The sequence below is a fragment of the Leguminivora glycinivorella genome, chromosome 13 (genome assembly GCF_023078275.1).
Source record: "Leguminivora glycinivorella isolate SPB_JAAS2020 chromosome 13, LegGlyc_1.1, whole genome shotgun sequence".
NCBI classification, from domain to species: Eukaryota; Metazoa; Arthropoda; class Insecta; order Lepidoptera; family Tortricidae; genus Leguminivora; species Leguminivora glycinivorella.
Window position 1 is genome coordinate 957,222 of NC_062983.1, and position 27,413 is coordinate 984,634.

At 36.6% G+C, this 27,413-nt stretch overlaps 1 protein-coding gene and 1 long non-coding RNA gene across 2 annotated transcripts in view; one reads left to right on the forward strand and one right to left on the reverse strand.

Annotated features, from left to right (window-relative positions):
- Positions 1-27,413, forward strand: part of LOC125232507 (neurexin-1) — a 385,338-nt gene that overhangs the window by 32,472 nt on the left and 325,453 nt on the right. Inside the window, exons 2-3 of the mRNA XM_048138206.1 lie at positions 6,468-6,808; positions 10,901-11,034. Of these exons, the coding sequence (XP_047994163.1) occupies positions 6,497-6,808; positions 10,901-11,034 (446 nt within the window). The 5' untranslated portion in view covers positions 6,468-6,496. The remainder of the gene's footprint in view (positions 1-6,467; positions 6,809-10,900; positions 11,035-27,413) is intronic.
- On the reverse strand, positions 22,785-23,136 carry LOC125232510. Its single transcript, XR_007177755.1, has 2 exons — positions 23,036-23,136; positions 22,785-22,949 (listed from the first exon to the last, which is right to left on the reverse strand). It is a non-coding gene; the product is annotated as an uncharacterized LOC125232510 (long non-coding RNA).

Below are 27,413 nucleotides of genomic sequence, written 5' to 3' on the forward strand. Positions count from 1 at the left end.
AAACTACTGAACTTATTAAGTTCAAAATAATTTTCCTAGAAAGTCTTTATACTTTTCTACTTTTCAGATTTTTTTCATATTTTTTAAACATATTGTTCAAAAGTTAGAGGGGTGGGGACGCACTTTTTTTTCCTTTAGGAGCGATTATTTCCTAAAATATAAATATTATCAATATTCATTTTTAAATACCTATCCAATAATATATCACACGTTAGGGTTGGAATGAAAAAAAAAATCAGCCCCCACTTTACATGTAGGGGGGGAACCCTAATAAAACATTTTTTTCCATTTTTTATTTTTGCACTTTGTCGGCGTCATTGATATACATATTGGTATCAAATTTCAGCTTTCTAGTACTAACGGTTACTGAGATTATCCGCGGACGGACGGACGGACTGACGGACGGACGGACGGACGGACGGACGGACGGACGGACAGACAGACATGGCGAAACTATAAGGGTTCCTAGTTGACTACGGAACCCTAATAATCACTACCTACTTTTGTATGAAAATGTTCCGGGCGGTCATCCATTCTGTTTTTAACGAAGACAGAAAAGGTTGCCGATCGCTGGCGCGTCAGCGGTCGGTAGGAATTAAAAATCTCTTTCATTTGTTTAGGAGCGATACATAATTTGAACACTAAATTGTAAACACTCGTTAGTTTTTGTATCTAATCAAATAAAGTACTTAGCATAGTTGAGTTATAGAACAATGGCGGCAGATGGGGGGTTGTTTAGTGGATAGACTTGGGGGTCTCATTAGCTCTTAACAAGGAGTCCCACATAACCACTCGGGTCCTTCCCCGCACCCCGCACCCGAGTGGTATGCGTAATGCATTTTTCCCCTCCTAAACAAAAAAAAATGGTAACGAAGAAATAATCACTACCTACTTTTGTATGAAAATGTTTCGGGCGGTCATCCATTTTGTTTTTAACGAAGACAGAAAAGGTTGCCGATCGCTGGCGCGTCAGCGGTCGGTAGGAATAGGAATTAAAAATCTCTCTCATTTGTTATGGGCGGCTTTTGTTTGCTTTTATTTTTACACTGGCATATTTTTCGCCGCGTATTTTACTGGATTGTGTTGTGATTTGTGATTTTTTATATGGGAGGGTTGGTCTAATCTGTCATATCATATGAGAAATAGGGGTAAGGTTGATAGGGGGAAGTTCATTTTAATTTCTACTCTTTTTTAATATTCAAGTTAGTGTCCAAGTGATTGACGGCACATGTCAAAACAAATAACATTAGGAAGTGGTAAATGCTGTCACACACGTGTTCAGTAATTAATTTTATTTTTTTAATAACTCGATAACCGTAAGAGTTAAGACGTTAGATATACGAATTGCTTAAGTATACCTACCTGTGTACATTCACATCAAAAACCTACATATATTTAAGTAATAGTTTTGATACAAAACAGCATAAACTACCCAGTACTTTACAGGAGCGATCTCCCAGACACGGCCATTAGCCGACGCAGCGGCGGCCTAGACTCTTTTGTTGCCCGAATGGCTTTTACCTACGGTTAGGCCTTTCCATCGCCTAGCTCTGACCAGTATAGGAAGAACTCCGTTTCACCGTGACTATTCAATTACTGAGCTTACTAATTTTCGAATAGAATAGGGTCGATTATATAAAAGAATGCTGGAATTCAATTCTAGCATACAAACACACATACACAAAAAAGGAAAATTAATTATACACAAATAAATGATGTGAAAATTACGTATACAAAAAGAAATGTTCTCATTTCAGCATATTGGTGGCCATGTCCAGCGCTGGACAGATCGTGGCGATCGGTCGCATCGAAATTGATAGTCATACAAGAAGCGATTGATCGTTACTATTGAGCCATACACGGAGAAATTGATCGTTACGTTACGATCGATCGTCTACTTGAACGAAACGGAAAAATAAAGTCAGTAGGTATATAAGTATTCGTGGTCGCAAGCGGCCACACACTTCCGATCCATCGTTGCGATATTCATGATTGCACGGGATTTTGTTGCGATGTCCGATATCTTATGCGATATCGATCGGGATTACCGATTAATTTATTACGACGGATCGTAGAGACAAATTGTACCGTGTATGGGGCACGAGATTAGTGTATGAGAATTAGATATGAATCTCATCTATCAGTGTCAAAAGTTCTATTTATCCCGTGTAATTTGTGTAAGTTAAAAATCAAAATGGGAATTTGGCAGGTACTTGGCTTCTGCCTTTTCTGGCTTCGGCCTCTTTACTCTGTGATAAATTTTCTTGTCAAAACTACAGAGTCATCAATAAAGAAAATCTCACCGCAATTTATTATAAAACCAACGTTATCTTTATTTGATTTAGATCTCGAGTCAGTTAGCCTGGAGCCACTCTGTGGATCTAAACTTCATTCTTGAGTCTTTATTCGGCTTCAGACAATTATACTCGTATCCAATTTATACAGGTTACATTGCTAGATCAGGGAGAGCAAAACTATTGATGTTACCTAACCAGTTATCATTTGATTTATATTTTGAAGCTATTATACTCTTATTGAAAGGGATTGTTAATGTCAATTTCAAATAATAAGACTATTTAATTGATGAAAATACAACTACCGATCATAACTTTGTTTATTTTGGTATTATGAGGAATATTACCAGGTTGATGATAAAAACTATTACTTGTAACACTTTTACTTTATTCGTTAATTACAAACATAATAACAATCAATTTTTACAATAAATATTTCAAGACTTTTTCACTGCAACTCGTCTGTACTCGAACTGGCCACTGTCACTGCATTGCCGCCATTTTTATAACAATCCAAGATGGCGGGAACCAGTGACTAGTATGAGTCAATTGATATTCTTTAATACTTTCATCATAAGCGTCGTAATAGTTATAGGGCAGGTATATAATATGTATATATGTATAGTATATGTAAGTATATTTATGTAAATTTGTAAGTAGGTATACTCTTATTATGTAGTTTTATTTTTGTAAAAGTTTGTATGATGTTATATGTATGTAACCATTTAGGTTTATTAAGTAGATATTCAATTTTTCGTCTTGTCATATTTCTTGCACCTATTAGCTCTTATTGATCTCTGTTTGGCCCAAAGGTTAGCTGGTAGAGAATGCCTTTTGGCATTAAATTCGCCTTTTGTACATAAACAGTAAGATAAATCATAATAAAAGGCATTAATAAATAATTACTCGTACAGTATTTATTAGTGCTTCAAGCCCATAATCGATCAGCCCTTTGGTAATTGTTTACTAAGGTTATCAGAATCACGGATAACAGGAGAAAACTTGTCCTAATTTCTTTCGTTCTAAACTCTAACATGGAATAGCTGTTACAAATGGAAATGAAAATCTCGGAACACTTTGTTTCTTGTAAGATCTATATGGCTCATAATTAAAACTTAGCCGAACATAAAGAAAAGTCACTGCGCTTTATCAATCCAATTTTCATCCACTTCTAACACAGCAAAAACAGCACCCCAGATATTTTTATCATGTTTCATTTCTCCAAGATCTCACTATGAATCCTTGTCGAGCTCCCCGAGGCTGATCTTGAACCGTTTGTTCCTTCCCTCCAACTTAAAAACATCGTAAATCCCTTTGAAATCTCATTTTTCCTTCACAATAATCGACCTTCTACTGTAACCTTATAGTGCAAAAATATATGGTTGGGTGTTTTCATGATGGCCGCTTTTCTTCCTTTATCGTTCGCACTAAAGTTCCTTTTTCTGTAGATCTGTGGAGTTGCCTCCTTTTAGCCTTGGATTTGTAGTGTCAGTTTATTAAGCGTGCTACAGTGCCTGTAGTTCTTTGTTTAGAATCAAATAACAGAACGTACAATAAAGGATCCTTTAAAATAAATTGCACTCGATTTTGATTTATCTCATATAATCTAACCACAAAATTAAAATTTTGAAAAAACCCCCGACCGCGACCTAGTGGACCGATTTTCATGAAACATGGCTAAAAACACTCCCGACTAACTCAGCTTTCAGATAAAAAATACTAAATCAAAATCGGTTCATCCGTTCGAGCGCTACGATGCCATAGACAGACACATACACAAACAGACAGACAAACAGACAGACAGACAGACATACACACAGACAGACACGTCAAACTTTGCGTCGGGGGTTAAAAATAGAGAATAACGGACGATAAATGTACTTGGAAATAGCTCTGCAGTGGTTCAGATGAGGGTAGAATTTATCAATGTTTTTTCTGACACATTAGTTCGGTATAATGACAGTCGTCTGACAAGACACTTGTCCGCCGATATAATTCAAGGTCGTAAGAAAATGAGATGACAACACTTCGTGTTTGGAAAAAAAAACTTAGGTTGTTGTTCTCTATCCTTCTTCTTTAGGTACAGGAACAATGAAAGATCTTATAAAATAATTTACTTAACATAACTATTTAATGTATTTGTATATAACATCTTCACCTGGTATCGACGGGATACCCGTCAAATTTCTAAAAATATGTAAATCTATAATATCTCCGGTGATTAGTCACATGGTGAACTTATGCTTTTCTCAAGGTGTCTTCCTAAACTACTAAAAAAATCACTTGTCACGCCGGTTTACAAGAGTGGGGAGAAAACAGAGCCAAATAACTACAGGCCAATATCAGTACTTACATCAATATCGAAAATCATAGAAAAAATAACAAATAAACGACTAATTAATTACTTTAATAAATATAACATAATCTCAAAATTTCAATTTGGATTTCGTAAAGAAAAATCAACTGAAGATGCCATTCTAAATCTAATATCCACCATTTGCAATGAATCCGTAAATGGCAGAAAATGTCTTGCTGTGTTTCTAGATTTAAAAAAGGCATTTGACACAGTTTCTCTTCCCACTCTTGTAGACAAGCTAGAACGCTACGGTGTCAGGGGAAAGCCGCTCGATTTTCTGAGTGACTACCTTGGTGAGCGTACTCAAAGCGTCAGGATAGGAAATTACATTAGCACGGAAGCTGAAGTGACATGTGGCGTGCCCCAAGGCAGCGTCCTGGGACCAACCCTATTTCTTGTCTATATAAATGACTTGGCAGACATGGTAGCCCAAGATGGACATACTATCTTATACGCGGATGACACAGTTGTACTGTTTGCTGGACAGGACTGGGGTTCGGTCCATGACGCTGCTGAGAAGGGCCTCTACCGAATCAGCTTATGGCTAAAAAAAAACCTACTAACGTTAAACACAGATAAATGTAATTACATATGTTTTTCAAAAATTGTAGAACTCAGCCACAAAAAAATCTTAAATTAAAAATACACGAATGTAACTACAACAATAACACCAATTGCCAATGTACACCTTTAAACAAAGTAGCATCTTCTAAATACCTAGGCATTATAATAGATCAACGTCTATCCTGGCAAGAACACATTGAGTACATAACGTCCCGGATAAGAAAACTAGTATGGCTATTTAAAATATTAAGACACGTCGCAAATAAAACTCTTTTGCATCAAATATATACAGCGCTAGCAAAATCAATAATGTCGTACTGTATACCTGTTTGGGGTGCCGCAGATAAAACTAAATACCTGGAAGTAGAGAGAGGGCAGAGGTACTTACTAAAAACAATGTATTTTAAACCACAAAGGTACCCCACTAAAGAACTGTATGCTCATAGTAAAGCTTTAAGTATGCGCAAATTGTACATTACCTCTGCAATATTAAAACTCCATAGGTCTACACCATTTAATCCTAATTTGCTAACACAAAGAAGGAATCACAGAGTTATATCCCTACCTAGATGCAATTCAGCATTTCAGAGAAGGCAATTTGAGGTACAGTCTGCAATTATATACAATAAGATAAATAAGGAAATTAATATATACCCCCTAATATAGTAAAAGACCATATAGTAAAAGATCATAAACTGTAATTCTGGAAGAGCGAGGTCTCCTGATACAGGTACTTCGTACCCACTAGGAGGACTCGACAACTATGTATTTAGCAATGTTGATTTTTTATAAAATAAATCATTTTCATTTTCATTTTCATTTTCATTTTCATAACATGTATCGTTGTCTGAGTACCTGCAACACAAGCCATCTTGAGCTCAGTCAATCTGTGTAAGGATGTCCTATAATATGTATTTATTTTATTATTTATATATTAATCTATAAAGAGGTTTAACAAGAGGTACAAACACATAATACTTGCCCTAAAAGTGGTTCAAAGAAGTCTTCTTGCTTTAAAATGTATACTTGAGAAATAAGCATTGAACTCGTTTAGAATCTCAGGGTATGAACTCCGTAAACAAAAAAACAAAAACATTGGTTGAAACTGATCTGTGGCCCTTAGACTTGGTCACTTTTCGTCCGTACCAATGCGATATCTACACCGTATCTATTACGTATTCGCACTTGAAAAACTGAACCTTCCCTTAAAATAGGTTGTATTAGTTTCTAAAAACGTGTTTCATTTGTTTCAGACGCGCAATGAAACGCAGACGCGCCTAGCATGGTGCCGACCACCCAGCTGCTCTGGCAGCTGGCGCTCCTCACCACCGCCCTCGCCTTCGTGCTAGACAAGCAGAACCCCTACTCGCAGTTCCGCAAATGGAACGCCGCTCTGAACGGCACACTCGAACTCGAGTTCAAAACCTCTCAGCCGAATGGACTCATCTTGTATACCGATGATGGGGGGACGTATGACTTCTTTGAGCTGAAGTTGGTGAATGGCGCGGTGCGGCTGCGGTATAATTTGGGGGGTGGTGCGCAGATCGTCACGGTGGGGAGCGGGCTGCATAACGGACAGTGGCATAAGCTGCAGGTGAGATTCTTTTTAGATACTACATCCGTTTTTTTTAAATAGAAATCTTTTCCCATCGTTTCACTAGAGCTCATGGCTTCAAGATTCTAGATTCAATAGTTTAGTTCATGGGAGGCAGAAATCCGTTTTGGTAATTAATTCCACTAGTTTTACCAAAAAGGCTTCCTTTTGACTTTTCAATCTAGAGAGTTGTCCCACATCACCCCGCGATCCGCTTGGATGCACGGACTACAAAGCTTAGCTGTGTCTTTGACGCTTCAATGTCACAAATGAAGAAGAGTTTGTCTACTCTGAACCAAGACTCGGAACCGGCTTATTTTTTACCGGTTAAAACCGGTTTATTTCGATTTTACTCCGAACTTTCTAAAGAACGTGACCGTTATGAGAACTTTATTTTAACCGAAGGCTCTATTAGGATTAGTCAGATTTCCTTACAATATTTATCCTCGAAAAGCAACTGGTAATTATCAAATGATTGTCTCTAAACGGCACCATCCAGAGGTGTTACATAAGCGTTACCGACCTGACACACCACTCCGTCTTTAAGCTCTGGCAACCCTTACTCACCGGCAGGAACATAACACAATCAGTAGGATCTTGTATCAATTGGCATCTTCCACTTAGGATTTTTCCTGGCGTGAAAGCCAAGGGTCCGTTTTTTAACTAATCCCAGGACTAGTCGTGGGCAGTAAGACATATTTGGTGTGGTAAAGTTGTCAGGATCAAAGTCAGTTAAACCGTATTCAGCTTATTTTAGAGGTAAATTATGCCAAGTCAAATAAATATATTTGGATGCTGATAAGCAACAATGTGTCAACCCACACGCCAACCATTTTGAGAAAATGGCGTCTAAAGATTTTTTCTCATTTTTTTGTGTTTCTCTTAAAAAAAATTGTTTTTATATAGATTGTTGTGTTTTTCAGCTATAATGCGTTCAGTAGTAGTGATTATTGTAGCTTAATTTCAAAACAAACTTCAATTTGACGAAATAATGCCCTTTTCTTTTATTGCGAATTGTTCGACGACGTCAAACTTTTTCAAGACTGTGTTATGATACTTAACCCACTTTTGCTAATTGTTTAAAAATATCTATGAGTCTTAAATAAACATGTTAAAGCACATAAATTGTTGTTGTAAAATACTCTACCTATGCATATTTTTAACTTTATAAGTGTTAAGTAACATATCAGTCATGGTCACTTATGTTATTAGGTATGTAGGAATCAAGACATTATTTATTAATCAAACCTTTTAATGATTTTTCTACTCCCGAACTGTTATTCGTCATTTACAGGATTGTGCGTATCGAAAAAACTGAAAACGCATTGTTTGGTTCTGTAATCATGGCAACGCATTGCATTACCGATACTGCGTGCGTGCGCGGGAAGGCTTTGGGCAGCTGAGCTGACAGTGCAAACCTTTGCAATACAGGAAACAGTGTGAATTTCGCGAGAATTATTAAAAAAAAAACTATTAAAAACTAAGTGCATGGTCGTTGTAAAAGTATTGTATGCAATGGTGTTTAACTGACTCCAAAATACTCGTGGAAAGTATGCCACTCATATTTCTTGACCTCCTTTAAACGCCTGTTGAATAAAATACTATAAATTAACTATTAGAGTAATGATCATTTCTAGACACATATTTAAATTATCTGTGCTTTTTCAACAAAAAATCGTTACAAAAACCAAATAATCATCTTTAAAAAAAATAAACTACTTATCTAAAATATACAAAATATTTTTTTACGCTATGAAATAGACTAAGTCATTTAAATTATGAATAACTCATGACTTGTACAAGAACAAAACATAAAATATCTTTAACAAAATAATAAACTACCATTCAGTAAGTATTCAAAAATCAAACAATATTTTTATGCATACATTAACACGTCTTAATGTAATTAGTAATTATAAAAAAATAGTAGCTTATATTAGATTTTTATATAAACACGTACTTGTAAAAAATGTTTGCAAGTTATAATAACGAATATGTATATTCATGACTTAAAATGTTCAATTTCGTACTGAATTTACCATTCATGTGCAAAAATATACTAATGGACTAAGTCATAACTTATTCAAACATAAATTAATATGAACAGTTATATTTTACAATATAGTGTCATGGTACTTACACCAAAAACGAACAATTTATGACCCGAATATAATTTAACAATAATGACTTATGTTTTATAACACGGGTCGTAGCATAAAACAACGAATATAATATCATTTTGCAATAATCATTCAAGTCTCATAGTGGGTGACTATGTCATTTTTTGCGTTTTGCAAGAATGAGTCAAGTGTAAAAAAATCGTTGAGTCAATTCTCATAACACATTATTGTAATTTAAATATGTCTTCTGCTAATTACTATAATAAGTTAAGGTTCTTGACACATTAATGCAAAACAGGCAACACACGATAAAGGATTTGTGTTAACCTATTTTTTTACTTTTGGGATAGTAAAAATTTTCAAAATGAAAAGGTCATTTTTGCAAATAGAAGTTTAAAAATCCAGCTATAACATGGCATTAAAATCTCATTTTTTTAGTTTTTGTGGGTTGACACATTATTGCTTATCACCATCCATTTTTCCTTCAATACCAGCGCGTAAAAACGCATTTTATCCACTAGTGGGTAAAGTAATTTAACGTTGAATAAAGTCAAATTAACTGCTTTAAAATTGATAAGAGTAGGTGAATCTAGTAATAAAGATGATTTACCTGTGGAACTACTGGAAGCAGTGATAAACGCATTTTTTGCGTTGTAGTTTCCCCCCTATAGTGAGGGGAAAAGTTTTGTGTTACACTCGGGTGCAAATGTATTTTACTTCTCGTGTGTTAAAAAACTCGCAAATTCCACACTCGGCGTTAAAATACAACTTTGCCCCCTTGTATAACAAATAACTATGAAACCCCTGTCCGTACCTTGGTCTTCATTGCAATCTGTTTATTAGTTTACCCGTGCATACACTTCAGTGGTACAATATAAACTCGCCCCGGTTGTAGTTGCAGAAACCTGTTTGAGTTGTGTGCTTCAGTCACTCTGTTTGAAGTGGCTTCGCCTACACTACGTTATTAGACGTAGGTACAAATGAATTTGTGTGTGGTCGTACGATGTATCTGTTCACATATAGAAGCTAAAAGGATGGCACTTTGGAAAAGAGATATGGTATTGAGGAAGGTCAACTGAAGTGACTAAGTATCTACTACTAAATCGACTCAATCGTAACTCCATTTTTTTAATCTACTTATATAATAACAATCTATCTAACACACGTCGTATAGATTCTCAATAAACATAAAACTGTTTTACTGAGTGAATATCGACTGCATGCACATTGCGACGTTGTGTAAAGAACATAAAACGTTTTTAAACTAAAGATGTTAAAATGAACAGTTTTTGTACTTATTTGCCATGTTTAATGAATGTTAAATCTCTATCTATCTATCTATCTATCTATCTATCTATCTATCTATCTATCTATCTATCTATCTATCTGTTGCCATCGTTGCCATGGTGACATTTATGAAGAAAGTGGCCCTCATTTGGTTTCTACTTATGGTGTTTATTGTACTTGCAACATATTCAAATTTTCGATACAGATCTTGCGACATACCTTACACCCTACTCCAACCCCCCTAGCCCAATCATTGTCTAGAAATCTATTTCACAATAATGACAAATGCCCGACAGTGACACTTCGCAATTCATTGCCTGTTAAACAAGGAAATATTGACGCTGAGTAACAATGTTATGTTACATATCAACCCAGAAATAAGCACAGAATTTTCATTGTCAAGTTTAGTCATTTTCATTGTTTCATTTTTTATTATTAATCTAACGACTGCCATATGTACTAAGAATCCTAACTAGTATTAGATACTTAGGTGTAGATATAGTTAAGTAATATCTTTAATATTATTACTCCCCATCGGCACACAAACCTCCTCAAGGCTTTGCCAACGGTGGGTCTTTTGCAAAAATAAAGTGTAATTTTTCTTTTATTATTCAATAAATTATAAAAAGTGTCAATGTCACTGTGGTGAAATAGTGTACTGACAGTTTCACTAATTTTCCACCAGGTGGCGCGACGTGACGAGCACACGTCACTCACGGTCGACGGCGTAACACGAAGCGCCACGTCACGCGGCAAGGAGTTCGCGTTCGGCAAGTTCGGAACCAACTCCGATGTCTTCGTGGGAGGAATACCGCCTTCGTGAGTACTAGATTTATAGCTCAATTTATAGATAATATAACCAAAATATTATTTATACTACCGATCTCACAGATAATTTATTTATACGTGAAATAAGCAATACAACATTACAGTAAAACAAAAACCAAGGCACAGTGAAACTACATTAAAAAGTGATCAAAAAATAAACATAGAGATTAAACAATTGATTTGGGCGAAGACAATCGTAGCTCCATTGCGCATACTTTTATTGAAGATCTAAAACGAACTATGCTTAGTATTTCTCATACTAAATGGATAAAAACACTCTTTATTAAATGTATGCCATAATATCAATTACGTTTGTCACAAACAAAAATACTCAACAATATACCTTTATAACCCCGTTGGGTGCCGGCTTGGAAAAAATATGTTGAGTCCCACGTTGGGTACCAAGAATTACCAGGAATAGTGAACTCACTTCGGGCCCTCGTAAGATGTGCAATGTGCATACGGGACGGGATGATTATGATCAGAGATGGTCAAATCATGCTGGGCCCTATTTTGGGCACCATGTAAGATTAGGGATCACGTTGGCCCCTCGTTGGGCGCCACTTTTCACTAGGGGTGGTTAAATCACTTTGGGGCCCACGTTGGGTGCCAAGTTTAACTAAACTAGGGATAATGCTTAGCCTAGGCTATACTGACAGGAGTTTTCAAATTTTAAATATAGGTTATGAACTTGATCGGGTTTAGGTGTCGATTTTATCTGTCATTGTAAAAATTTGCGTTGTAATTTCTTCACTTTTGATAGTGTCAAGTTTCAATACTTGACAATACTTATAGTTAAAAGCCGAATACATTCCACAATAGATATTGTAGTCTACAAGACATTTGAATTAAAATGGCATATCAACATTCTGCAAAATATACAGTGTATCTAATGAAGAAATAAACTTCCCCTCATTGGATCTCATTCCTCCCGAATTAGAATCACACACCATTACACCCATAATCACCGTTTCAATTATTTTAATCCCTTTAAATCTAAGCGAGTGTCCTTCCAATTACATAAAACGCCTTTTTTGACTTTTTGTCCAAATAACTTTTCGTTCAATTTTGTACTTTAAGCTTGAGTAGTAAAATTCAGTTGGTTTTGAAAAAGTTACCGTTTTACACGAAAATTGTAACTCCATTTTGTTCTGCAAGCCCGTGGAATAAAGTCTAAATTATTTCGGTGGATTTAGACGGCGAGATGTTGTCTGCAAAAATATTGCTGTCTGCCGGTATATCCGAGGCAATCTTTTTCGCAGTATATTTTCTGTCTTATTTGAACATTGATGACTCCCAAAAGGAGAGACGTATTCCCAAAATATGTAGGCAGAGCACATGAAACTTCTGAAGTGTCAGTGCCACTCGTAGCAATTAACCGTTTGAAAGAAACCGAAATCTTGACTTTGCAATGGCAGGTTATTCATCGCCCTCGCCACAATTGAACCCAAATCCTATAGTCAACTTCTACGTCACCACATGGTACTACAATAACGACTAAAATTACTAGTTTAAGTCAGTACAATTTCCAACATATGAAACTGTAAACCGCCAACACGTTTCAACACTTACGCTACACAACACCAACATAATTACAACATTTCCAACATGCTGTAACCACTTAGCGTTACACCCTGCGCTATTAGATATTATTGAGAAAATTGTTACAACATCTGTTCGGATACCAACCTTAATCGATAAGAAATAGGATCTTAATTCTTTTACAGAATTCTATTATTTCCTTTATTTCAAATTGCAACCACACTACCGAGATATATGTTAGTGCTTAAAACGATATTATCCCTGTAAGTCCCGGCGTACTTTTACAAGTACAAAATATATTTAAGTTTTGAACTCTTATCGAATTAATAGAAAGTTCAAAATTCAAAATCAAAACAGTTGGCCTAGGTCTTAGAACGTAAAAGCCGTAATGCCGAAAGCGTTTTGCATCCGAAAATGAGTATTTAGCGATGTTGTATAGTTCTGTGGCCTATTTCATAATAACGAAAATTGTCACCAGTGACACTTCGCAAAAAGGAAATAGGCACAGACTTGTCAGTGTCAAGTGTCAAGGCCACTGTGGTGAAATAGTGTAGTGAGGTCGCAGTCTTAGCAGCGTCATACACTCACACATAGATAGATAACCTTTAAAGATCATTAAATTAACAATAAGATAATAAAGTATCAAGTAACCTATGAAATATGAGCACATACTATTACGAAATAGATACCATGGTAACTCCCACATTAATAGATAATTAGATAATACCCTACTATATAAACACGATGTATCTTCAGTTAGATATACAGAAATTCCGACAGTCTTGTCTTGTCATTTACCTCCGGAACACCCAACATTTCAATAGTCCATTGCATTAGCAGAGTCGAATTTCTATTGGTTTTATTTGAAATGAACAATGCTTCTAAAAGGTCACTGCGATACAATACATGTTAGTGTCAATACTGACATTTTAGTTTGTAAAAGGGTATTTTCAGAATTTGGACCCCCCCAATGAGCGAAAGTTGTTAACAAAAATTAACTCGATGTCAGTTTTGTGTCGACAATTTTATTAAGCGTAAAATCTGTCTAAAAATTTACTTTTTTCACATTCTCAATGTAAATTATCGCTTAAAGCGCTTATGTACGTATAATTAACATAAAAACAATATTTTTATTGAAATTTCATTCATTTATTTCATTCATTCATTTTTCATTTATTTTTGACAGTGAGTTAATTGTTAACAACTTACGCTGATTGGGGTGTCCCAATTCTGAAAATGCCCAAAAATTTTTGGTTCCATACCAAAAAGGTACAAAAGGAACCATTATGGTACGACTCTGTCCGTCTGTTTGTCTGACTGTCACATATCTTGAGAACGACTTATTGGCAAACTAAAAACAACTAGTAGTGTTTTTTCGCAACTTTATTAAAAAACGTCGTTCGTCACACGTGCGAGAATGTCATTCTTCACTCGTCTCGGGACTCCTGAAGTAATGAAATACTTCTCGCACTTGTAACGAAATGTACTATTATTTTAAGCATAAGAAACTAGCCTATTCTCGATACGCTTAGCACCGCAGCGCTACGAGCTCCGTCGTAGGCCCTCTACGCTGCTACGCTGCTACGGTGCTACGATAATCAAACAACGTCGATTCCAATCCGGTTTAATGGAATATCTGACATTAACTTGTTGTTATTAAGTTAATGGGAGAGCGTTGCTTAAGATAATTGTTCTGATGTTGTTTTAGAGTAGAAATTGGAGTTTGCATTAATTTGAACGTAAACTAGTAACGTCAAGGTACATCACTAGTATGTTATACAGGGTGGCCCAAAATTCGGTCAGCAGGAGTATTTTTCTAACTTACGTACAATAATTTGACTAAAACAAAAAATATTATATTTTGTAGAAATTCCTTTAAATACATAGATGCAAACATTTTCTTTGTTTAACAAGTTGAAACGTCTAAAATAAAATGGCACTATTTGCACTATGATTTGATATTCTTATTAATAATTTATACAATGTGAATTTTAAGAGCCATACTTTGGAATTTTTATTTCTAAGTCAAAATAAAAAATATTATATTGCAGTTACAACATTGTTTAGACAGATAATAATTTATATTTGAATTGTTATGACACTTTTGAGCTTAAGAAAATAGAATTAAACCGTCCAAAGGACTTAAACGTGTTTTGAATAATAAGCTGTAATGAGATACTCCCTGTAAACAAAATAATAGAGGTTAACGTTCAAAAGGTCGTATACGCAGTGTAAGTCCTTAATGAGATACGCACTTTTGTAAGTTATAGTAACTGGGGACGATATTGTTGGAAAAGGAACAATATTTTTAAAACCGGCATATGTGCTTTGTCGTTCTTAGGGAGATACGCTTTTTGGTAAGTTACAGCAACCGGGAACGATAATTTCCAAAACAGCGTATGTGCAGTCTTGCTCTTTGTGAGATACGTCTTTTTGTAAATTTTCGTGTGAAACTGTGTCAAGGACCTTTGAGAAAATGTTGGTAAATTTAGAGCGGATTATGTTTGTGAATGCTAACGAAGCGAGGTCAGTAACATTTAAATTTTGATAAAATAAGAAATTTACAATTTAAAGAAATTCGACACGTGTCGATGTGAAGGGTGGCCGAGTGGTTTAGGCAACAGCCGCGAATGCAGAAGTCGGTCGGCTTTGGTCACTTTATTTAGAAATTATGATAGTCTATTATTAGTGGATTATTAGTGGACCCCAGGCTCCCATGAGCCGTGGCAAATGCCGGAATAACACAAGGAGGATGATGATGATGATATACATGTTCATGCGCTACTCTTTTATGTTATTATAAGACTTGCCATTGGTCAAGTAAATCGTGAATTAAAATCTTTTTCTTGTCCTTTTTGTCAAAAAATTGTGACGGGTGGATTTTTATGCACCGGGTGAATTTCGATTTAATTTTTTCTCAGAAATATTTAAATCCGCAGGTATAACATGACCATTTTTTTATTAATCAGAATTAAGACCAAAACAACACACGAAAAACCAAATCCATACTAATATTATAAATGGGAAAGTGTGTGTGTCTGTTTGTTTGTCCGTCTTTCACAACCAAACGGAGTGATGAATTGACGTGGTTTGTGAATTGATAGTTGAAGGGATGGAGAGACATAGGCTACTTTTTGCCTCTTTTTAACCCACCACTTCCCCAAAATGAGGGGGGGGGGGGAGTTTGTATGGAGCATTCCGCATTTTTCGAATTTCGAATTTAACGTGAGCGAAGCCGCGGACAAAAACTCTTTCTCATTTTTTAAAAATAAAGACAGTTCCTTGAAATTTCATCCAACCACGTTCCACTGTATAAGCAATAAGGATACCTGTATCAGAAGGCTGCCATTATCTTAGGATCCTTGGCACAGATTTCTCCTAGATCTAGATATTTTCACTCGCAGTCACGTTCCGATAGAACCTCATTTAAACTGGGATATTCTGCAGATAGTTTAGCAAAAGTTACTTCGATTTTTAGTACGAGGAAAGAGGTGGGAAAATATTTTTTTGCACCACCCAACTTTTATAGTAGTGACATCGAAAGTTGATGATTTGGCAATCCAAAGGAAAATGTATCGTTTTAGGCTCCCTTGATCCCCCCCCACCCCAAAGTTTAGTCACACCTCAGGAGTGGAACGAGCAAACTCTAAGAAATTAAGACAATTTGCACCTCGGTAGGAAGATTGAGAATTAGTTCCTCAAAACGATTGGATTTGATTGATCTGGTCTTATAAAGTAGCATCAAACGCGTGTCAAAATTGAGTCCGAAGTAACTTAGATGTTACCAAACTGAAATAGATATCATACACGAAAGAAAAAACGACAAGGCCCACTGGTGGCCGAACCGGGAATCGAACCCGGGTCTTCAGCTTACGCGGCGAACGTCCTTACCACTAGACCACCCGCCCACCTTTACTACCCCCTACTACGCCTTATTACTTGAAAAACAAAAAACAACTAATCAAAAAAAATATTAATTAAATAATTTGATTTGTCCTTACTTGTGTAGATGTTTCCAGTTAATTTCGTTCATCATTCTGATTAAAATTATAAAGTTTAAGTTCGTACATGTTTCTGAATGACGCCTCTCAGTAGGAAGTAACTTTAAGTAAACAGCGCCAATTAAAAAGCCAGTAATGAAGCAAAAAGCTGGAACGTGACGGCGGGCGCGTTCGCTCGCCAAAACCTGGTGGGAACCGGTGTGAACCGGTTACAAGCGGTCATAACCTTTTATGTCACGCAGATTTGACGTTAATGCTTACTAAAGCTAAATTTAATTAGTATACACTTTAACCCTTTATGATGGCATTTTTTGAGACCAGTGCCATATAGGGCACTGATTTCAAAAAATGCCATCCTGTAAGATTATCTTTTTCTATTTTTTTGTCAACAACTCAACAATAACCCGGCTACGATTACTGTCGTCATAATGATCACTGGATACAGGGTATACCTATCAGTTTTTTAACTGCCTGCCTGCTTATTAAAAAATAATAATAACATTTGGAAATATTTGATGTCATGTTTCTACAGTAGAAACATGACATCAAATATGTCCAAATAGCCTCTACGTGTTGAATCTATATCCCCACGCACGCTTTATTAATGACCGGGCTCGAAAGATATGAGAGTTTTAAAACGGAGAAACAAATAATAATGACAATTATTATAGAACTTGAGGATGGCAATGAGGCTTAAATTCAGGATTTTTTGACTTTTGCCCGTTAAATAGTTAAGTAAACAGCTCTAAAAGTTAATTTAGCACTGGTTGGAACTAGTGCGAACCGGTTATAGGTCACGTAGTTTAATACATAATTATAAGGAGCTGATGCTAAGCCTTTTAAAATAAGATTATCGTTTCGTATCGGTACGTATGGGTTGTGTATACTATGGAGCGGTTATAACTAAGTATATCAGTTTCAAAAGTGACGGTTTTGTGAAAAGAAACGTCGTCCTAACCGAACGGTGTACACCGTACTATTCAATTCAATTCAATTCAAAACCTTTAATGTCATAAACAACACGTCAAAAATAATGATAAATACTAACCATAAACATATAGAAATTAAAACAAAAATGTCAAAGGAAAAAACACACATTCATCATTTTAAATTAAACTTACTACTTATAGAATTCACGGACCGTAAAAAATGCCTTGTCAATTTAAAAGTCCTTCAGTTTTTTAACAAACAACTCATAAGAAGCCGCCTCTTTAATGTCACGGCTCAAACTATTATAACTATATTTGAATTTGTTACTGCTTTTGAACGGGTTGTGAAACGACCTTGAAAATAAGTAACGCTGAGTGGTACTTTTGTTTTGCTTGTGAAATGAAAGTAATGTGTAAATTACCAGTTACGAAGGGGAGACTGAAATCTTCTCGAGGATGAGGCGTAAGCATAGAGCCCGTGTAACTTCATTTGACGTTCATAAGCGCATGCTAATATGCCTACTTGAAAAAATAAATTATCTTCATCTCGTTATTAAGATATCGATCGTCAAAGTTGTGTCAAAACCAAATCCATAATATAACAATATGTTAAATCTGAATAGGATGTGTGACTTAACTGCGCGTCTTTTTAACGCGTGTGCTCCCAAAGGGGTAACATTGTTATTAAAGTTAGGATGAACGGAAGGATTTCCCCACGGATTAAATATTGCTTGGAACAGACTGCGTTGATTTTTGACGAACAGTGTCTCACACCAAAAATATTGAGTTTCTCTACAAAAATATTTTCGCGTAAATTGTTGCCAAGACTATACCACATAACCCGCGCTGCCAGAAATATTATTATATCTCATGTGGAGCCAAGCATCTTAATCTTCTACAAGCCACAACTCTACACGCAATAATTTCCCAAATTTTACGCGTTTAGGAAAAAATAACGAAATTTTTCAAGTATTTTGAGTGAATATTACAAATTCATGTAAATTGGAATATTTGGAATTAAATGAAATATGAAAGTTGAGGAATATGAAAATTAATAAAATAAAGTTTCAGTACATTATCAGACATTAAATTGTTGATAACAGTATTCAGTTAATGTGGAACAGCATTGTCGCTATTAATTTGTGAGATAATGAACCTGATATTTTATTAAAGCACCAAATTAAAATGATTGTTTGTAATTACATAGGTTACGAAATAATGAGTCTACATATTTGAATAATGAAATTGAATAAAGTTACATTTTGATTTAATTTTGACGTAATGCCCGTGAGTGATGTGCCTTTTACTACTGTTCCTGTTACTATTGAATTAATTACAATGTTTGTTTCTGAAATGTTATTTGTTTTTGTCTCATGTGGTGACGGGTTAAGAATTTTATCACCCCCTTTCTTCCAGTGGGTGTCGTAGAAGTCGACTGTGGGATATGGGTTAAATTGTGACGCAGGCGAGAGGCTGGCAATCTGTCACTGCAATGTCATAATTTGGGTTTCTTTCAACCTCTTTTTGGCAAGAGTGGCACTGAAACTTAGTAGTGAATACAGGCGTGAATATGTATGTATTATGTATGCTGTTTCTGAAAAAGCGTCATTGTCAAGTTTAGACTACGTGTGTTAATGCATTAAGATACTTTTATATAGATTTTATAATTACAAGCATAAATTCATTTACACAACCTCAGAAATAGATACAGAAACAGACAGATTACAATCCATAACAGAGATAATTGCCGCCCGACAGTGACACTTTGCAGTTCATTGCCTTTTCAGCAAGGAAATATTGACGCTGAGTAATAATATTACTTATCAACCCTGAAATAGGCACGGAATAGGCTAGTTTCCTATACCTACTTAAAATTAAATATTTTATACAGTGCACGAAATAATGCACCACATAATTAGAAGAAAAATATGGACTATAATTTCTATTGAATAAGTCAAAGAGAAAGATATATTGTAAATGAATTGACCGTGACGTCACTCCTCAGTATTTCACAGTAATTCCATATTAGCAAATTGTTTTGACAGTTCTTAAAAAGAAGCTGATTTGACTAGTAGGAAACTAGCCTCTTTATCGCTAAATGGCAATTTCTTCCAGGCAACCATTAAGTAGTCGGAAAGTGTGATTCTTTCGCAGTGTAACCTAAAACTTTGTAAGACCCAAATGTCTCTAAATCGGTTTGAATTTTTAGCATACAGTTTGGCGACACATGGCCCACTGTAAGTAATGTGACAGACGTGGGTTGCCTTCCGAGACACATTCTTTCGTACATGTAAGGCAGCTTGATTAAAAACAGAATAGGGAACTGTTTTTTCCCGTCGTTTAAATGTAATACTTAGTATATTAAGAGTGAATTAGGAAAATTATACACCGTGTTTTTTTTGTTTTCCATTAAATTCGACACGTCGTTAGGTTCATTATCAGGATCCATCCTGTATATCACTTTTAGTTAAATTCGCAAAAAAAAATTCATCGTTTTCATAATAAATGAATTTATAAGTGTGAGAGACCCTTAAAAATTACATTCAAGTTAGTGTCAAGTGATTGACGGCACATGTCAAAACAAATAACATTAGGAATTGGTAAAGGTTGTCACACACGTGTTCAGTTCTTTTAATATCTCGATTACCGTAAAAGTAAAGACGCTTGTTTTTTTAGAAAAAATAATAGTATTTGATCTAAAGAACCTTCCCTTAAAGTTAAAGGAATTCAATAAAAACAGGGTGTATACTTACATAGTATTAGGTATATTTGTTTAAAAATGAAGTTTTTTTTGTTTTTTTTCTAAGAAAATTATGTCTATTTTACATATATTTATAAATATTATAGGACATTCTTACACAGATTGACTGAGCCCGTAAGCTCAAGAAGGCTTGTGTTGTGGGTACTCAGACATAATACTAGTACAATAGAAAACGTCCATGACTCAGGATCAAATATCTGTGTTTATCACACAAATATTGGAACTTGTACACTCCTTTTTGCTGTGTACTTAACACAGCAAAAGGGAATGTACAAGTTTCTAATGGGGTGGCAACGCGCATGTGACACTGTTTGAGTTGCAGGCGTCCATAGGTTACGGTGACCGCTTTACATCAGGCGGGCCGTATACTTGTTTGCCACCGACGTAGTATAAAAAAAAATAAAAAAAATAAAAAATAAATGCCCTTACCGGGATTCGAACCCAGGACCGCGGTTGAAGAAACACCACACAAAAAAGTGTTTGACACAATCTATACTACAACTTACGTTTATATTAAAGTAGGAAAAGCATATTGATGGAAACTATGAATAATATGAGTAATGAAGTAATGGCAAATGAATTAACACCAATTAAGTAAAAGCTTTTATTCATCAATCACAGAAATAACATAGAAAAATATTACATTAGTCACAAAAACATGATGTAAACAACGGTTTACGGTTTACAGTCTGACCAGAAAGAGTTGAAATTAAAAAGGGGCAACATCGTAGTGTCGTCCCGTTTTCTCACACATATTGATTTGAAAGGGATGACACGGTTCACTATTATCTGACAGAAACTTTTTACGCATATATTTGATTCGTATAATAGTTCTTGGCAGAAGTCAAGTTTGGCAGAAACACCTTACGCAGAATATGCTTTGGCACAAATCATTTCGCAGATTTTTGTAATACCGAATCGTCTGTTGTCATAATGTTGATGAGCATAATAGTCTTCTAGTCGAACAATACATTTGTAGATAATATTTGTGCATAATATTTAGGCGGCATAAAGTTGTAATTTGCTACTTGATAGCGAGTTGGATGTGTTGGGGATGCAAGATACCTAACACTCCTCCTCGCTTCGCTCGTCGTCGTACCTAACGGTGACTCTGGGGCAGTTTTTCTTTTCTGATAGCGACTAATAATTCTGCTAATGTAATATTATGCTATAAGATTATTATGGTACATACAATTATGCTAAACCAAAGTCGACCAAAGTAATGTTCTGTAAAACAATATTCTGCCAAATGTATTTTATGCGTGGTAGTAATAATGCCAACTAAGTTTTCTACAAAATTACCATTCGAACGAAAGTGTTTCTGCGAAACATGTTATGCGAAGTATGTTTCGGACTAAAATTATTCTGCCAGATGAGGATAACCCGGATGACACTACAATGTTACCAGACTGCCTGCGCACACCAAATCATAATGAAACAGTACATTACCATACAAGTGCGTAAAAAAGGAAGTTGGAACGAGTGGCGATAAACTAAAACACGACCGAAGGGAGTGTTTTTAATCGACACGAGTTACGAATTTCTTTTTCGCACGTGTATCGTACGACGTTTTTCAGTACAGATGGTCCTCCGAAGTTTCCTCCTCTGAAGAACCTCTTCTCGCACTAGTGTGTAAAAAAACAGCTGCTGTGAGCTGCGAAAGTGGATGGCGAATTTATCAATAAATTCATTTATAATTTCTCCATGTAATTTTGCAGCTATACATAAAAATAAAAAATGGCAAAACATTATAAATAAAATAAATACTTTATCACAGGGTGCCTTATTGTTAAATAAACTTAAAGCTCCGGCTGTACAAAATTAAGGACACAAGTGATAATAATAGAAAAAAAATACTAAAACTGAAAATAATAAAAACCGGTGTCGAAATAAGCTTGCTAGGGGAAGTATATGGTGGAGATAAATAATTTAAGATTTTGTATATTTTATAACATTTATTTATAAAAAAAATTCTTGCCAAAATGTGTTTGTTCAGTTGGTTCTTAATTTAGTTACTTACTGCGCTAACCGTGTGAAAACTGACCTATAATTCTCTTGTTCGACACCAATGCAATGTACAGAGCTCAGCGGGAAGCTAGGTCGCTTAAAAGGGTTCTAAGTAAATTTTCACACAAGTTATCTTAATTTTTAACTAGAAATTATACTATTAAAATACCCTAGGTACCAGTTCTCAAAAATATTTGCTTGCTCTAAATTACTGACTCTATGAATTTAATCTACCTAAATTGCAGCTGACGCAGTTGCCCTGACCATTAGAAGGATAAATTGGACCGACCTCTAAGATGGTGAACCTTCGGGAAAGCTGTGGAAGGTGGCACGGGACCTCCCGGGGAATGTTGGCTGCACTGCGGAGACTTTTCAACCCGGAACGCGTGCCACGTGGACACAGAGACAAATGCGGCAGAGGCAGGCCGTCTTCCAGCAAACAGGACTCGGAACTTGCGCCGGTCACAAGGATTTCCAGAGTTAATAATATATATATCTATAAATATAATCCCGGCTCCTGAAAGCGACATAAAAATACATTAGTCTAATGCTCTCAAGACCAGCATGACAAAATAGAAGACAATCTAATAAATTAGCTCACCGCTAAAGGTCAAAGAAATTTCCTAGCGGAGCGCTCCCAATCCCACAGCAGAAGACAGATCATCCCTGTGAATAACCAAGCACATGGTTAGGAGCAAACCCACAACGTTTCACGCCATTATGGAGTTGATCAGAACAATTCAGATACTTACTCAATCCGAGGATTATTGCAGGCCTTCTGCTTCCACCGTTTTGACCACCATGCGGTATGGTCTTGTGGAGAAAGTGCGTGTGCACCCAAAAGGGTCAAAAAGGAAATGGACCACCCAAGATCATTAACCTATTTGCATATGGAGCAATCAAGGACATAGGGTGACAAACCCAGGAAGACATAATATATCGAATTAATATATTATATCTATTTGAGACTCCATCAGAGTCATGAAAGATTTACTATGATGTACATAGCAAGATTGTCACTCCAGACAGGCCTCTTATTTAGAGTATTAATATTACAGTATTTTGTTATGTATTTAAGATAAATTTCTGCATTATTTCTATATAATTATATTAATTTAATTTATCAAAATGTACTGGAGTAACAATTTAAAATCTCATAAAATGGGTTATTTTTAGCTATCTGGCAACCCATGCACAGATTATGCAGAAAAGTGCATACATGTGTGGATGCAAGTATTTTTGCACTAATTGAGGATTTGAAACAAAATAAAATTAAAGAAATTTCGATTTTAGATTTATAAAAAAATATTAATTACGACCAAGAAAATATACTACGTTACAATACCTCCCTCCCCGATTTAAAGGTTCAACGTAGGTGAACCGCCCGCTGTCCCCAGCGGCTTTCATCACATTGAACTGTGAGGAACCAAGGCAACAAACAACCCTAAGGCAAGAAAACTAAACTATAATACTAAAAGAAATAGTATCCCAGAAGGACAATGAAAAAGGGAAAAACAAAACGAGGCTTCGAGATTTTATTTCAAAAAAAATGTCTACACAAACCCATCAAAGCTTCCTAACTTTTAAACAATTCTACCATTTTCAACAACTTGCCTGAAAGGCCATATCCACAAAACTCAAAACTAAAAAAATCTCGAACCCACGTAATCAATAACGGCAGGTAAAAAAAAACTATGAGGCCAACCGCGCAACACATAGAAAAAAACCTCCGTAATACCTAACAACCAGTGAACGAACCGTTGGCGTTCTCAGCACAACGCGATGTAGCACCTTGTGCTAAGAAAGCCAATATCCAACGCCAGGACCGCTGATCAGCATTCCTTAAAATATACTCTGCTTGTCCGGGCAAAATGAAAATGTCTAGTCCATAAACTATGGGCCGACTCCGAAATCCAAAGAACCTAAGTTCCAAACAAAACAAAATCGTCAAAATCTAAGTTTTAATCCCTCTTAGTTAAACTCCTAAATATTCCAAAAGCGTGTCCCCGACTAACTTGTCGGAGGAAACGAAACATCCAAAATCATGTTGCACAACACCCACAAAACATGGTATACCGTAAACAAAAACTAGGCGTGGCAACATGCGAAATAGTACCTAAACTAAAACGTTAGGTATTTAGCCTAACGACGCGTTACCTAAAGGATACGCTAACAAAATACAAAAAAAACGTACTATTTCTGTGTTTGTCCGGTATGGTAGTACCTGACAAAATTTTTGCAACAAATGTTGCTATTTGGTCATATTAAAGACGGCTCTGACCTTGAGGTTGAGAGGCACAGTAGCTGGTGAGTGGTTTGTCGTCCTTGGCGGCACGACGACAGGTACTAGACGAGGGATCGTGCGTCCAAGGATAACTCTTCCAAACTCTTAACCAAACTATAAGTACCTACAGCCCAATTCGATTTAAGACTGAGCACAGTATCGATCGCGCCTACCATACATCACGCATTTATATACCTAACATACATCACACAATGCAAACATAGTAACGAAGCAGCTTTCCTGTTCGTCACGTTCCGAACAAAATTCGTGAATTAAATATTTACCGAATATTTAACACTACTAACGATTTCAACCGCATATGTTATGTTACGAGAGCTAGGTGATAACTGGCGGCAAAGCGACAAGTCCTATAGACTCGAGGCTTTGCGTCTAGAGATGACTTCCACCTCAAAACCTGTCTCCCGTTAATATCTACTTAAAGTCTTTAATATGCCACGACCCGATTGGTTGACCGTCCAACCTTTCGAGGTCATAAACTAATGGGGACAAAACCTTCTTAACTCTGCACGGTTCATACTTAGGTGCGAGCTTCGACATAAAAAACTTAGAAGCGTCACTTTGCGTGTACGTACGCTTCTGAACAATATCCCCAACCGAAAATCTCGCCTCTCGGCGTCTCATATTATAATACTTGGCATTTGTTTCATGTGCTTGCAACATACGTACCCTAACCTGTTCAAAAATATCTTTCAAACAACCAAATTCGCCCGCATACTCTTCTCTAGGGATACCTACACCATATTGTTTATCGGTATCTTTATAAAAGGAGCCGTTAATGACCGGTTCCCTAGCGTGTACTAAAAAGAAAGGAGAATACCCGGTGGTTTCGCTGACTGCACTGTTTATGGCAAACCTAATCTGGTGCAGTTTTTCGTCCCATGTACGGTGATTTTCCTTTACGTAAGACGCTACGGCGGTCATTACAATTTTGTTATAACGTTCCACCAAATTCACGTGCGGAGAATAGCGCGGACTGTAAAAAATGTTAGGTACGTTGTAGCGTTTCAATAACTGCTTAAACTCTGATCCCGTGAATTGCGCTCCGTTGTCCGAAATCACGGTTTCAGGTACGCCATGTTCCAAAATGACATGGTTTTCAAAATGCTTCGCCACCAAAGCGCTAGTAGCGCGGCGAAGTGGAAACAGCAGTGTATGTTTCGAAAAGCAACATGTAACTACCAACAAAAATGTATAACCTGCCCGAGAGCGCGGAAGCGGACCGACGAGATCGATACTAACTACCAACCATGGTCGATGACATACCTTTGGTTGTCCCATGAGGCCTGCAGTCGGTTTCTGCGAGTGCTTGTACGCTGCACAGACATCGCAAGCCTTTACGAACTCGACTACATCCTTGTACATACCGGGCCAAAAGTATGTCAACGCCAACCGGCGATGAGTTTTAAAAACACCTAAATGAGCTGCAGTTGCTTCGCAATGGTTTTGCTGCAAAACTCTTTTTCGATCACTCTTCTTCACCACTTCTTTCCAATCAAACTCTCGCAACAAATTATACTTGGCCTTCGAAAGTCTAAAAAGTTTCCCGTCCTTTAAACAAAAATTCGGAAAATTCGCGGGAAATGACCTGCAGCCATTTACAATCTTGTCATACCATTCGTCTGGCTCAGCGTCATCATTCGTAATATTTATAACGTCAACTTTCATAAGTCTCGAAAGTGCGTCAGGCACAACGTTAAGCGATCCCTTTCTGTGCTCAATCTCAAAATCGAATTGAGACAGTCTGCAACCCCAACGAGCTAACCTCCCTGACGGGTTTTCAAGGTTCATGAACCATTTGAGTGACGCGTGATCAGTGATCACTTTAAATGTACTCGAGCCTAAATATGCCTGAAATTTCTCCACTGAAAATAAAACCGCGAGAGCCTCCCTTTCTGTGGCGCTGTAATTTCGCTCACATTTATTTAAGGCGCGGCTAACGTATGCAACAGGATGCTCAACACCGTCGATGGTCTGAGAAAGCATTCCGCCAATCCCGTAGGACGACGCATCACAATGTACTGTAAATTGTTTATTAAAATCCGGTACCGCCAAAATGGGTGCCGTAACTAAAGCGTTTTTTAAAGTTTTGAATGCTTCCTCTGCTTCTACAGACCATTCGAAAGGTGGCGCTTTCCTGCCCTGTGACGTAAGTTTATTCAGAGGAGCGGCTATCGATGCAAAATTTCGGATAAACCGTCGATACCATGAGCACGTTCCTAAGAATGCCCTTACATCACGCGCGCTCGTTGGTGTGGGGAAGTTGAGAACGGCAGAGATCTTGTCAGGATCAGTACGCAACCCGAACTCGTCTACGACGTAACCGAGGTATTTTATAGACTGCCTGAAGAACTTAGACTTCTCAAAATTGATGGTTAAGTTCGCCTTTTCCAACTTCGCCAACACACGATTGAGCAACCGTATGTGCGTCTGAAAATCTGATGAACAAATAACGATGTCATCGATATAACAAAAAACTAAACCGTTTTCGATGTCGCTCGTTATATTATGGTCAATAAGGCTGTCCATGAGCCTCTGCTGACGCGCAGGCGCTCCGCAGAGGCCAAAGGGCATGACCTTGAACATAAACATACCACGACCGGGAACGCAAAAACTGGTTTTCTCCTGTGAGGCCTTAGCTAACGGGATTTGCCAGAATGAGGAACTTAAATCGATCGTGGTCAGGTATTTCGCTTCCTTCAAACTGTCCAAAATCTGGGGAATATACGGAATGGAATACGAATCTCCTTTCGTGATCGAATTTAACTTCCTGCAATCTAAACAAAATCGCCAATCACCGTTAGATTTTTTTACTAAAAGAGCCGGAT